We start from the raw sequence: 14,911 nt of genomic DNA on the forward strand, positions 1-14,911 counted from the left end.
TTGCAGCAGTTCGAGTAACGAAGATTTTTGTGAGGTAAGTGATTCGTGAAAGGTATAGGTTATTGTTAGTCGGGGCCATTCTTTTGTAGGGATTTTTGAAAGTCAGATTGTGTTGCGCTAAAAATATTGTGTGTCAGTTTAGTGTTGATCAGAATAGGTAAAGAGCGAAATGTCTGAGTACGTTCAGTTCTGCTCAGCTGTTTGAAAATCAAATAATGTAAGAGGTTTATCAGCACAGTCATTCATAAATTTTTCTAACGGGACGTTGCAACACTACACTCCCGTTAGGTGTGGTGGTGGTTAGTGTTTAACGTCCCATCGACAACGAGGTCATTAGAGACGGAGCGCAAGCTCGGGTTAGGGAAGGATTGGGAAGGAAATCGGCCGTGCCCTTTCAAAGGAACCATCTCGGCATTCGCCTGAAACGACTTAGGGAAATCACGGAAAACCTAAATCAGGATGGCCGGAGACGGGATTGAACCGTTGTCCTCCGGAATGCGAGTCCAGTGTGCTAACCACTGCGCCACCTCGCTCGGTACTCCCGTTAGGAGGCACCGACACTGTCCAGAGACTGGAGACGGACCAGATACAAGTTGTTTCCTTCTATTGACAATGGGAAGCGAACATCCCGCAACTCGAGTGAATTTGAGACCAGCTGTATAGCTTGCACATTGTGTATGGCTCGGAGAAACTCCGATGACGCACCGGTGGGTGCAGCCCGCACCAAAACAAAGCGCGTGGCCCTTTAACAGGCACTGCAGGCCGCTGCGCGTGCGGCAAGGTCGCCTTCCAGAAGCGGCGTCAGCGGTCGCTGCAGACGCGCGCGGCTGCAGTGGTGGCGCCGGTGGAGTGGTGAGGGGAAAGGGGGGGGGGGGGGGGGGGGCAGCGGCGGCGGCGGTGACAACATGGCCAGTTCGGCCGCGGCTGCGTCCAGGAATAGAACGCCCGCTCGCGCCTCTCTGCCTGCCTGCGTACCTGGCTGCGCATCGCGTCGAGTGCGTGAGACTGCTGCTGCAACCATGAGGTGCGTACGCTGGCCGCGCCTCCTCAGCTGATCCGCTCTGTCTGGTTCCATCGTCCAGAGTGTTGAGTCCAGTAGCCCGCACGCAGTGCTTATTCGCTCCAGCAGTCACCTCTCTAGTCCTCCCAGTGTCGTGTTGAATGCATAAAACAGCTCACCATTTCTGGAACCGTCGACGTTGAATTAACATTCTAGTTACTTTCAAGCTGCCAGAAACTTGAACTTTCGTTTGTGTGGATGTCCGGAACCACCAAAACAGTACTGTCCTCAACCTGAAGACTGGTTTCAACATCGCACTGCTTTATTACGCACGATCCTGTAGCAGCTAATGTGCACTTGTTTCCTCCGCCCTTCGAACTGTCTCAACCGACCAATTGTAGGGAGGCCTACAATGGAGCGAGCATTCCAAATGATGGCGTAGCTCACCACTTTTCGCCTACACAAGTCATTGTGAGAAGTAAAAGAAGTGGTCCGTGACAGAAAAAAATCGTGCGACTGCGAACTGAAACAATAGACTGTGGACTGAGTGCAACTTACCCATTCAGCTACTGATCCCCTCCTTTTTCCAGTCTGCAGGGACACAATCAGAGCATGAAGCGGCACGTGAGTGTAAACAAAAATCTGAGCCACATGAAGTATTCGTTCGAGATGCTTCAAGAAGTCGTGCAGAAAGCACGCGACCATATTATATACTGGGAACAGTACTACACAAATGCTGGACACGTCAGTTAATGAAACTTCATCAGCTGGTGAATGAATCACTAATATTAAGGTTTTCGTACAAACCATCATCAGATATGAGATAAATCGAGCCGTACAAATGGACTAGCCGGCCTGTGTGCTCGAGCGGTTCTAGGCGCTACAGTCTGGAACCGCGCGACCGCTACGGTCGCAGGTTCGAATCCTGCCTCGAGAATGGATGTGTGTGGTGTCCTTAGGTTAGTTAGGTTTAAGTAGTTCTAAGTTCTAGGGGACTGATGACCTCAGATGTTAAGTCCCATAGTGCTCAGAGCCATTTGAACCATTTGTATAAATGGACTGAAGTTATATGTTATAACTGTCAGAGGCAGACTAGTTTGTTATGCATGCACATATTACTTCAGTTCATTTGTACAACTCGATATGATATCTGATGATGGGTCATTCCGAAACAAGTAATACTACAATCATTCATTCATTCACCAGTGACCAATTCAGCATTTCTGCAGTATTGTTCCAGTTGCGTAAAGTATTGCCACTAATATCGAAATTTATCCTTTACGAACGCAGCTTACTGCAGCGGTTCTGCATACATTGCAAAGAAATGCTAAAGTCTGAAGTTCCATCTGTGTTATTAGTGACGAAACTGTAGCCCAGGTGCCCAAGCACGGGAAGGAAATTTTTTCTGATTTATTTGGAGGCTTCGCGTCAAATGATACAAATAAACGACGGAAAACCTAAGTGAAGATAGCTGGACGGGAATAAGAAGTTCAATTTTTGCAAATACGAGGCCTTCGAAATTACGTATACTTTAACTTGTGATGTTGTTTATTATCTAACTACTTGCCGCAAAGTGAGCACAGAGCAATTGGAAATTGTATTTTGAAAAATATATTTAACTTTAATTTTAGGTCTCGGACTCACGGACTGATAGATATCACAGCACATATGACATACTTCTCGCTAGTGGTGACAACTGTAGCAGTTTAAATGAAGGTGCTTGTAGGAAAGTCGATAGATCGGATCTTAGGCAATTACGGTGCGATTGCATGCATCAAGTTCACTCTCATATGCCTGACTAAATATACTGTATATGTAAAAAACCTGTATCCAGGATTATGCTAACAATGTTTGAGCGTTGACACATAGCTAACAGAGAAGGATCAACTGAGACTTCCGAGGAAAGAAGATTGGGTTTTAACTTCCATTGGATGAGGGGATGAGTAGGCACAGAGCGCAATGTCGTATTGGACAAGAATGGGGAGTGAAGGGGCCATGATCTTTTTCAGAGAATTCGTCCCAGAGTCAGCTATAAGCAGTTTAGGGAGTCTACGAAAAACCCAAATCTGGTACTAGACGAATGCGCGTACATCTCGAACCGATTAAGATTTTGAGTTCAGTCCTATACAGTGTTGTTGTCTTCACATTATATGTAGCTTACACGAGTGTAGTAGTTCTTCTGTTCTTTTGTGTTACAGCTGTCAGTTAATCTTGCAGTGTTATCAGTGTGGCGCGATATGCGTGGCAAAGGCACCGTTCTTCTTCAAACGAAGTGCACGGCTCGTGTTTCCATTGCATGCTCCGGCTCAGTATTAAAATTGCTTTTTATAGCGGGTAATTGCTTCACCACATTAGCTTAGGGGCGTGCCGCTCGGTGACAAGTTACCTGGCAGACCGGGAGAAATCACATTAAACGATAAGTCACATAAACCTGGAGGTTTAGGGATTACTACCCGCGCCCGGGTTCCCGGGTTCGATTCCCGGCGGGGTCAGGGATTTTCTCTGCCTCGTGATGACTGGGTGTTGTGTGATGTCCTTGAAACGTCCCCTTTGAACAATTTATATACGACTGTCCTTAACCTGACACACAATATTTTTAGCGCAACGCAATCTGACTTTCAAAATTCCCTACTAAAGAATGGCCCTGACAAACATTAAACTATACCTTTCACAAATCACTTACCTCACAAAAATCTTCGCTGCTCAAGCTACTGCAGTACAGCGAGCGCCACTACTGCCAGCTAAATAGAAGATTCAAACTACTGAAGGCACTAACTACTGATAGGGATAGTTAGCAAATGAAAGATATTAATAGAGAACAAACAATGAATTTACCTTAATACCATCACAAGTCATAATATATATATCAGTTCATGACAAATTACAAATCTCCGCCATCTCTCTCCCCACATCCACCACTGCTGGCGGCTCACCTCCAACTGCGCAACGCTACGCGCTGTTCACAGCCAGCTGCCTAACACTACAATGGCGAGTATTACAACAATGCAAAGCAGCCACAGACTGCACACAGCACAGCCAGTGATTGTCATACAGAGGTGGCGTTACCAATAAAAAATCTAAACAGCCTACTTACATAGAGAAAACATAAACAGCCTACTTACATAGAGAAAACATAAACAGCCTACTTACATAGCCCCCATGCTCCCCACAAAAATTTTGACAAATGGTGTTGGGCACTGGCCAATACAGATTTGACAAAAATTTTTCACAATTACAGTAACAAAGATATAAAATGCACACACTTATTAACATTATGTTGGTCAAAAGATCAAAATTTCTCACAGTCCATAAAGACAGTCCACATTGTTCATCACAGTAAAAATGCAGAGTTTTTCTCAAAGTCCAAGCAGTAAAAGAAAATGCACATAGAAGTAGTGGATTTCCATGCAGTCTTGAAGAAGTAGTGTTGACCTTCCAACGGAAAGACAGTGCTGACTCTCGACATGCAGACAGGTAATGGGCCACAACAGAGCAAACCCACAGCAGAGTCATCCGAAGTTTGGAAGAATATTGGTAGGTAGGTCATCACAGAGCAGACCCACTGGAGTCCTGGTAGAGATTGTGGTATTGGTGGGCCACCAGAAGTGCAGACCCACTGCAGTCCTTGTAGAAATAATGGTATTGATGGATCATCAAAGATGTAGACCCACTGTAGTCCTTGTAGAGATAATGGTATTGGTGGGCCACCAGAGGTGTAGACCCACTGTAGTCCTTGTAGAGATGACCAGCAGCCATCTGTTGCGATTGTGCAGGTGCACATTCACCATCGAAGAGTCTTGCGGAGAATATAGCAAGTCCATAACCACCACTTGTGCACTCACAAAGTTTTTGGAATTGTCCTTAGAACGAGCAATGCTGTTATCCAGTCCCTTGCTGAATCATTAACACACATGCAAACACTATCAGTCCCTACTTCTCACATATTGTCCATATACTATGACCAACAGAAACGTGTGCAGTGAAATGGAACTTACAAGTTAATAATATCATGAACTGGTGACAATTACAATTTTATAACAGAAGAATACAATAACAAAGGTACAAAATACATCATTAAAGAACATAACAATACAGATAACATTTGTAGTACAGGCTTTACAAAAGAATCGAACTAACATAGACATCAGTGTTACAGGAATTATGACATGAGTACGTACATAAAAGATCAGAATAACTTTCGAAACATCAACTTCACACATAAGCATTTAAACAGAATGAATAATGTCTAATATCTTTACAAAGTAAATAACATATTATTAATGCCAATTATATTCGAGGATAACAGTATTCCTCATCATAGTGAATGTAGCTTAATATCAAAAGAAGAAAAAATTCTATGAAACTACACAGAGACAGGAAGAAAACAAATACACAAGGGTACACAAACACATAGTGGGATAACACCAATAGGAAAGGACAGGGTTCGTTTTCAGTGTAACATGTGGTACTGCAGTCCAACCCAAAACTTCATATATCTTTCCTCTTATTTCATCCTATGTTTCCACCAAAAAAAATTCTATCTAAGCATGCTTTCTGTGTTTATATGTTCACACATTTCTTACCTCATTTTTATTTTCCATTATCTTACCTCATCATTTATTTCCAAGAAAATACTACCTAAAATACCTTTTTTTTTTTTTTTTTTTTGGCCAAACCATTTTCTTATAGCGTCTAAATGCATTTCTTCCAATCCATCATAGTTAGTTTCTTATATAGTCTACCCCTCTTAAGCTAACTTAAATCTACTGAGCTCAGCTGCTAAACTAAGGGACGAGGCAATGCAGCATCACATAACAAATCAACACAAACAGCAATGCAAAAAAATGCAAATTGGCAAAGCTAGCAGCATAAATGAGCAAAAGTCAAATTCAATAACACTATGCCTGGCAAACAGCAGCAACTTATACCTAAACATGACATAGCGCAAGCAGAAAAAATATTACAGTAAAAACAACAATGCAGATAAGGGAAATGTATAATCACATCTTAATGTCTAAGTAATTAAAGTGGTGCACCACAAGAAGTTATTCTACCAAAAAGTTACCAATTACTTGAAAAGAAAATTATGAATGCAGTTACTAGTTCCTTCTTATTGTTCTTTCCTTTCCAAGTGTTCCTTTTTTAAAGAATGTGGATCATAAAATAATTATTTAATAGATCTGTTGACAGAAAGTGTTCACATTAGCAAATGCATTTTATTTTATAAAAGCAATGCTGCAACACAGCTGGAAAACAGATGTCAAATGAAATAAGCAACTATGAAAAGCAAAGCATAAAAATATCATTCAGTAGTCATGTGACATTTCATAAGTTAGTAGCTCTCAACTCTCATAGAAAGACGCTTGTCGTAATCAGGTGTGCAGATGTACGAATATTTCTCATCAATTCATAAGCATTTCAGTAATTAGCACAAAGTGCGAGTAATCATATGTTTTCAAGTAACGAGGGTGTCGCATTAGCGATGAAAGGCACACCCTAATGGCTTGTTCTCCAGGTGTTTGACACAGCTGTGTGCCCACAACGCATTACAAAAATCATATGTGGTTAATGGCGTCCCCTTTTTTTTTCTACCTGTGCCGCTGAAAAGGGCTCGCAATAATGGCTTTTTCTCCAGGCGTCTGACACAGCTGGGTGCCCGCGACGCATTACGTGCAGGTGGTCACTTAATTTTCGTACGGAAATATTTACGACAGCACTACCGTGGTAGTCTCATATAAAAATATTTCACAGGTCAAGAATTAGCGTTGCAAATCTGTAGAAACAAAATCCTATTGATATAACAGTGTCCAAAAAATTTTCGTCTGCATTGTAATACATTCATGCATATACACACACATTTCATAACTCTTAAAGTACGATTCTTGGTTTCCAACAACCTTTTCATAAATCAGAGTCCCTAACCCCTACTCCTTGTTCCTTACCTTATTACACATATACATATTCATCGACACTCGTCAATATTTCGTCATTATAAATTTGAAGCATAATCAAATAACTCATATAGCCTCAGCCTATTAATCATAAACATACCTCAGCAGCATAATACACATCGTCGTCGTAAAAATAACATCATAACACTTCAGTCAAATCTCAAAATCGTCGTAACTTCCTCCAATAATTTCTAAGCCTAAAAAAATTCTCTGCTCATGTCAAAAGTGTCACCTGCCTCAAACGTACTTTAAAAATCATGATCTCATACCAAATACATCATTCAAAGCTCTCATAGTATCACAATGGTTCCGAAAAAATATGAACAGTTTACAATGCACAGACAAAATACAGTTTCATAAGTGTGAAGTTATCCAACTGTGTAATTACGTAAACATCTGTCACTGATATAGTAAAAATAAATGTTTGTCTCTCAGTTAAATGATCAGATAGCTGTGTAATTTGTGTGTTAGAGAAATATGGTACCGATGTGTAAAGTTGTATAAGCAAATACCATATTAGCTAGGGTTCCTTGTGCTTGCCAAACACATGGTACACAAAGTAAGCGTGTACCCCCCTGAGGATTAATGTAATTATACCCTCAGGTGTTACAGATTACAGCAATGGAATGAAATGTATCACGGAAAACTTTCTTTGTAATTCAAAAATCTTTAAAAATAAATGTTTTAAGTACAAAATTAATCACTCAAATACGTGTCCTGTAGCGCTAAATTGTGCGTCTTCTTGCAACATAATCTCTGTGGAAGTGTCGTAGTTATCGTCCTCCGAAAGCTAAGTTCTGCAGAAGTCAATGTACTTACCTCATGATAAACAAAAGTGAAATGCTTTGCGTATAGATATCGTAGTTATTATGCTTATTGGCGTGATGAAGAAAGTACTGTACAGTAACGTAATGTTGTGCCACGAAAAAGGCTGTCTCATTGTTGCTATACCACAAAAGTTACTACTAAAACATGTTTTTCTTTCCAGAAGAATTCAGAAAACTGTGCAGATATAAAACAGATACACCGCAAAAGCAACATTGTAAATTGTCACTCATTAGTAGCGTCGTGATAAAAATCGTGTAGCTGTCACATAAACTAACCTCTGTGTCATCTGGTATCTCTCAGAAAGTACTTTAAATCCGGAATGTATTTTCAAGTAAACCAAAATGTTGCATTAAAATCTCATTAGCAGTACTGGTAAATGTTCTAATCGTACAACTAACAAGCAAGAATGTAAAAATACAACACTGTGTCGTCTGTTCACTATAACAATGCATTCGTAATTTCAGTTTAAAAATGTTCCCTAGGTTCTAGACTGAATAGTTAAATTCAAACATTGTTGCATGTTAACAGTTTCTAAGTGTGACAAATTGTACAAGTAGCGTGAAGTGAAAATTGCAAAGACTAAGTTAAAAAGCAGATTATCTGTCAATAAATGGTTTTACATGTGAAGTGTGGTGCAATCCTTTAGCTGAATGCAATTATCATGCGGTATACGTCGGTAAAGAATACTGAAATTTTTTTCTCAAGGTTAGCGTCTATGTTATTTTTCCCTGAGCCAGCCGGCGCAGGTGGCTGCCTGCGGTGCGAGTCATTGTCTGTTTCTTTGTTGGCGCGCGTTGTTATTGGGATTAGGAGACCTAACTTCTACAAATTCGCCTTGCCGAGAGGGCCCAGCTCTGTTAGAATCCCGCCAGTTCTGATGAAATTCACGTCTGTCGTTTTGTCGGTAGTTTACATAGTTTCTTGTTTGTCGGTCATGTGGTGGAGAATTTCTCCCTGAATCGTAACTCTGCGCCGGACTGTTGCGTCTGAAGTTATTCTGCCTCCCTTGATAATACTTGTTTTGGTTCCCATATTGTCTGTTTCTCTGATTGTCTCTGTGATAGTCATTACTACGGAGAGGTGATCTTTCCCTGTCATTATTACTACTCTGCCAGTGGTTGTCATATGGGTGGTGTCTGTTTTGGTCACGATTTGCGTTGTAAGAATAGCCTTGTCGTGTCCAGTTATTGTTTCTGTCGTCACGGAATTGTGACGTATGTGACCTGTAGTGATTGTTTTCCTGTTTTTGCATCCGGCGACTGTCAGTGTCAATTTCTAATTCTTGTAAGAGTCCCTGAAATGCTTCAATGTCGTCTTTGCAACGTCCTGCCAAAATAATATGTCGTAAATGTTCAGGCAGTTTGATTAAGCAAATGCGGATGAGTTCTGAGGGGCTGTATGGGTTTGAAAGATACTGATTCTTATGCAACATGTCTTCAAAATATTTCATAAGACTGGAAAATTCAGATTGTTCGAAACGTTTCATCATTATGATGCTATGTTTTACACGGTCTTGTGTAGCTTGAGACCAATATGCTGAGAGGAAGGCATGGTAAAATTCTCCCTCACTGTGGCAATCGTGAATGACCGATCGCATTCTTACAGCTGGTTCATTCTCCAAGTAGCCACACATAAATTCTAATCTGTGTTCCAACGACCAGTTGGGAGGAAAACAATGAGAGAATTGATGGAGCCATGCTTGTGGATGAATGTCGTTGCCAGAATTCTTAAATGTTTTGAATTTACGTGTAGTAATGAACAGCTTATAGTCAAAATCATCATGTCGGCGAGTCGCATGTCGGTCATTGTTAGGTCGTGTCGGCCGTTCCATCTCAAAATTCGGTGCACATTGCCAATTTCTTTCATAACTTCCGAAATGCCCTGTGTTATTATTTTGCGGCTTTTCCGTATTTCTAAGTCCCTCTTCCCGTGTTGGAGCGCGAGTGTCCTCTGAAATACGTAATTCTTGTACTACTTGTGCCAACTGATCTTGCACTTCCCGGATTTCTCTTTTGTACTGTGTATTGATTTGATTCTGATTTTGTTTGAATTTCCTAATTTGTTCATACTCTTCTGTGTCAGTGAAGGCTACAGGTGTTGTGTCATTCAGATCATCATCTACCTTTGTAGATAAGTTAGTGAACTGATCTGAAAGTTCGGCTACTTTATCCGATAGTGAAATCATTTCCTCTGTATGTTTTTCTGAACCAAGTTTCAGAGTGTCCATTTGTGTTGCAATCGTGTCTACTGTGACCTTTAAGTTTTCCTGAGTTTTTGCAAGTTGCGTAACCGAATCGGTAGATGCAACTGAGTCAATTTTAGCTTGCAAGGTCTCATGATTTTCATGAACAATAATTTGCAGTTCTTTTATGGCTGCTTCGTGATTCTGTAATGCATTTTCATGCCGCGAAAAAATAGGTTGAAAATGCTCACAAATTTGTGTTTTTACGTCGTTACAGACTTTTTGACATTTCGATTCGATTTTATGTAACTCAGTAGTTAAATCTTCACGTGTTTGTTCAAGTGTGGTGTCTAACTTTTGAAGATTTTGTTCCATTGTGTCTAACTTTTTAAGCTTTTGCTGTGTTTGTCTCTGATTTTGTTCCATTTGTTGCATTAATTGCAATAATAATGTATTAGTGTCTGGAATCTGTTTCTCTACGCTTTTCGGCAGTGCATTTGCACCGGAAACATTCACATTTTGACAAGCAGAAAATGTGTCTTGACTTATTTGAGAAAACGGTGATGACCCAAAACCTGAATCTACAGTATTTGCGAAATTGTGTCCTGTCATTTCGGATTCCTGAGGCGAGCTGTTGCCGACCGATCGATCGATAATGCGTCCCTCTTCACTAATTGTTTCACTGTCCACGCCATTGTTTGCCGCCTGCTCCATTTCCCTATGAACAGTTACCAAATTACTACTTTGAACATCAGTTAATTCATTACATGGTGGGGCCAACACACTGCTCTCATTTTCACTGTCATTTCTCACTTTACTTTGGAGCCTAGTACTACGTTTTTCACACGCCATTATTGTCACAGTATTTCACACGACAACACAGAAAAGCACAATTTGAAGAGCAAAAATAAGAGAACACATTAACATAACACTGAAAATAATATCTAGTTAATTGCACGCGCTGCTGAGAAATACTTGGTGTAAATCTACATGCATGCCACAACTGTTTTACTGTACAACAATGAAAGGCTACAACTACAAAGGAGATTCTCTCTACAATTACGCGCTAGCAATAAACAAAAGCTACACTAAATACACAAACTACAAGAAAAAATCAGAAGATTCCAGTGAGGTATCCTAGGCTAAGGGTCGACATATGAAACGTCCCCTTTGAACAATTTATATACGACTGTCCTTAACCTGACACACAATATTTTTAGCGCAACGCAATCTGACTTTCAAAATTCCCTACTAAAGAATGGCCCTGACAAACATTAAACTATACCTTTCACAAATCACTTACCTCACAAAAATCTTCGCTGCTCAAGCTACTGCAGTACAGCGAGCGCCACTACTGCCAGCTAAATAGAAGATTCAAACTACTGAAGGCACTAACTACTGATAGGGATAGTTAGCAAATGAAAGATATTAATAGAGAACAAACAATGAATTTACCTTAATACCATCACAAGTCATAATATATATATCAGTTCATGACAAATTACAAATCTCCGCCATCTCTCTCCCCACATCCACCACTGCTGGCGGCTCACCTCCAACTGCGCAACGCTACGCGCTGTTCACAGCCAGCTGCCTAACACTACAATGGCGAGTATTACAACAATGCAAAGCAGCCACAGACTGCACACAGCACAGCCAGTGATTGTCATACAGAGGTGGCGTTACCAATAAAAAATCTAAACAGCCTACTTACATAGAGAAAACATAAACAGCCTACTTACATAGAGAAAACGCGCCACTACTGCCAGCTAAATAGAAGATTCAAACTACTGAAGGCACTAACTACTGATAGGGATAGTTAGCAAATGAAAGATATTAATAGAGAACAAACAATGAATTTACCTTAATACCATCACAAGTCATAATATATATATCAGTTCATGACAAATTACAAATCTCCGCCATCTCTCTCCCCACATCCACCACTGCTGGCGGCTCACCTCCAACTGCGCAACGCTACGCGCTGTTCACAGCCAGCTGCCTAACACTACAATGGCGAGTATTACAACAATGCAAAGCAGCCACAGACTGCACACAGCACAGCCAGTGATTGTCATACAGAGGTGGCGTTACCAATAAAAAATCTAAACAGCCTACTTACATAGAGAAAACAGTGTTATCAGTGTGGCGCGATATGCGTGGCAAAGGCACCGTTCTTCTTCAAACGAAGTGCACGGCTCGTGTTTCCATTGCATGCTCCGGCTCAGTATTAAAATTGCTTTTTATAGCGGGTAATTGCTTCACCACATTAGCTTAGGGGCGTGCCGCTCGGTGACAAGTTACCTGGCAGACCGGGAGAAATCACATTAAACGATAAGTCACATAAACCTGGAGGTTTAGGGATTACTACCCGCGCCCGGGTTCCCGGGTTCGATTCCCGGCGGGGTCAGGGATTTTCTCTGCCTCGTGATGACTGGGTGTTGTGTGATGTCCTTAGGTTAGTTAGGTTTAAGTAGTTCTAAGTTCTAGGGGACTGATGACCATAGATGTTAAGTCCCATAGTGCTCAGAGCCATTTAGGGATTACAGTCACGAATAACTTACAGTATAACGATCGCATAGCTAATGTTGTGGGGAAAGCGAACTAAAGAATGTGTTTTACTGACAGAACACTTAAAAGATGCTACAGGTCTATTGAAAAGACTGCCTACACTACGTTTGTCCCTCCTCTTGCTGCGTAGCTTGGGATCCGCATCAGATAAGATTGACGGAGGCCATCGAAAAGTTCAAAAAAGGGTAGCTGTTTTTGCATTATTGTGAAACAGGGGAGAGAGTGTTGCGTATATGATAAGCGAGTTGGGGTGCAAGTGTTAAAGGCGTTTATCATTGCAGGATATTTTCACGAAATTTCAATCAACTTTCTCCCGCCTCATTTAAGTGATGGTTTGTCTAGTGTCTTGTTCGAGAGTGGAACGGTAGAGAAATAGCTTGAAGGTGGTTTGATGAACCCTCTGACAGGCACTTAACTATGAATTGCAGAGTAGTGATGTAGATGTAGATATGTTGCCCGAAATAAGATTTCTTATTCATATTCGTTGGCTTCGGCAACTCGTAATCAGTTTGTCACCCTTGAACCTAACCTACACTCTGGGCTACGCTACAGTTTAGTCTGTCACCACAGCCTATGCCAAAAAGTCAGTTTTGCGACTCGTTCTATTTGCAGAGATATGGTGTCGTATGCCACAACCACATTAAGTCACGGGGAAAAAGGCGACGTCCCGTTATGGTCCGTTCGGATGACCATGCAAAAGTGCCATCAGCACTGGCATTCTATGAAAGGCCTGGTTGTGACTGCTCGTGACTCTGCTTGCGCGGACATCCCAGCTGCGTCTCACTTCTAACTTAAGTTGCTGCTGATAACAGTAGCTCTAGTGTCGCTATTGGCAACTGTCATTTTAAACATATGTGACTGTAATGCTGGTCATATACACGATAAATATTCTCATTTTTAGTTGTTTACGGCAGTACTAAACATCGCATAAATCGTGTACACGGTAGTCCGTTAGTCAGGGGTACCCATCAAAGCTGTTTCGAAATAAATACAGGACCCCTAGTGTTCTTTTAAGTCGTATCTCTGAGTACCAATTTCGACGGCTATTTTTTTTAAAATGTGGCTTATTGTGTACTAAAGATTGCTATACCAAACAAGCTCTGATATGTATAAAAAAATAGACGATGATTTCCAAGAAGCAGCATTCTTTGGCAGTTGCTATTAAACATTTTAAAATGGTAACAGAATCAGACGTCAGGTAGTTCTCCATAAACTGTTTCGTGTAGTGGTGTCATACAGGGATGTCCAAATGCTGCGGTTCAATGAATAGTAATTTCTTGAACTTCAGAGCTAAAAGTATTTCTGCTGAGTCTCGACTAACGTTATTCGTAAACTTCCACGCCATCTGAGACAGCTAGGAAAAAACGGAGATCTTAAAGCGATATCACCAATCTTTTGTTTCGATAACTTAATAATAGTTTTGTTGCTTAGAAAGAAACTTACATTTCGTTTGGACGATACCCTCGTAAATGAAAACAGGTGTATTCTTTGAGAAACAATGAACAGGATTGTCGTGTTCGAAACTATGCCGCAAATTTACGAAATATTTGAGGATATTGTCTCTAGAATATATCGTTCCATCGATGTTTCTAATCAATAATGAGATAATACTTGAAAAATTCGGAACAATATTTCTGCCTGTAAACTGCACGGGCAAAAGGATGCGCAGCGACGTCTGCTGCTCGCCAGTATGTAGCTTCGACCAGAAGCCAGAGAGAGAAATTTGCTGCAACGTTGTGTCTAGTGTGACAACGGTGTCGAATGTTACGAAGCAATGCTGAAAAATAATGCATCCGAATTTTTTTATATTAAAACTCTTAAAGCTATGTAAATAAATCAAACGTAATTAACATTCTACATGTTTACTATTCATGTCTACATATTTGCAGCCCTCTTCCGCTAGACGGCTCCGAACTATAGCGTGTAACGTAGCGGCGTGTAACGTAACAATATTGATGCGTGAGAAACAGCATGTTGTAATCGAATTCGAAGAGTTCGTCCACGGACGGAGCACCCTCCCCTTCAACACGACAATGTCAGACCACACACGAGTATTGCGACATCTGCGACAATCCGACGCCTAGAGTCCACTATCATCGATCATCCTCCATCCACTCCCAGCTTGGCCCCATCCGATTTTCATCCGTATTCATACTTCAAAGAACTCCATCGAAGACTTAAGTTAAACGGTGATCAAGGGGCGCAAGCAGGAGTGCGGTTTTGGTTCCGGCAACAAAGTCAAACATTCCACAGTGACGATAACAACAAACTGGTCTCTCGTTTCTCTCGGTGAGAGAAATATGTTAGTCTGCAGAGTAATGTTGTCAAATAAATATGTAGACCTTAAAAATAAAGATATAGAATGTTAATAACATTTGT

At 41.0% G+C, this 14,911-nt stretch overlaps 1 protein-coding gene across 1 annotated transcript in view; it reads left to right on the top strand.

The window, feature by feature from the left end:
* Positions 1 to 898: 898 nt before the first annotated feature.
* LOC126458122 (leucine-rich repeat-containing G-protein coupled receptor 5-like) overlaps positions 899 to 14,911 on the top strand; it is a 448,428-nt gene continuing 434,415 nt past the window's right edge. The window contains exon 1 of the mRNA XM_050094952.1: positions 899 to 1,024. Within this exon, the coding sequence (XP_049950909.1) occupies positions 906 to 1,024 (119 nt within the window). The 5' untranslated portion in view covers positions 899 to 905. The remainder of the gene's footprint in view (positions 1,025 to 14,911) is intronic.

This window comes from Schistocerca serialis, chromosome 2 (assembly GCF_023864345.2).
Source record: "Schistocerca serialis cubense isolate TAMUIC-IGC-003099 chromosome 2, iqSchSeri2.2, whole genome shotgun sequence".
Classification (NCBI taxonomy): domain Eukaryota; kingdom Metazoa; phylum Arthropoda; class Insecta; order Orthoptera; family Acrididae; genus Schistocerca; species Schistocerca serialis.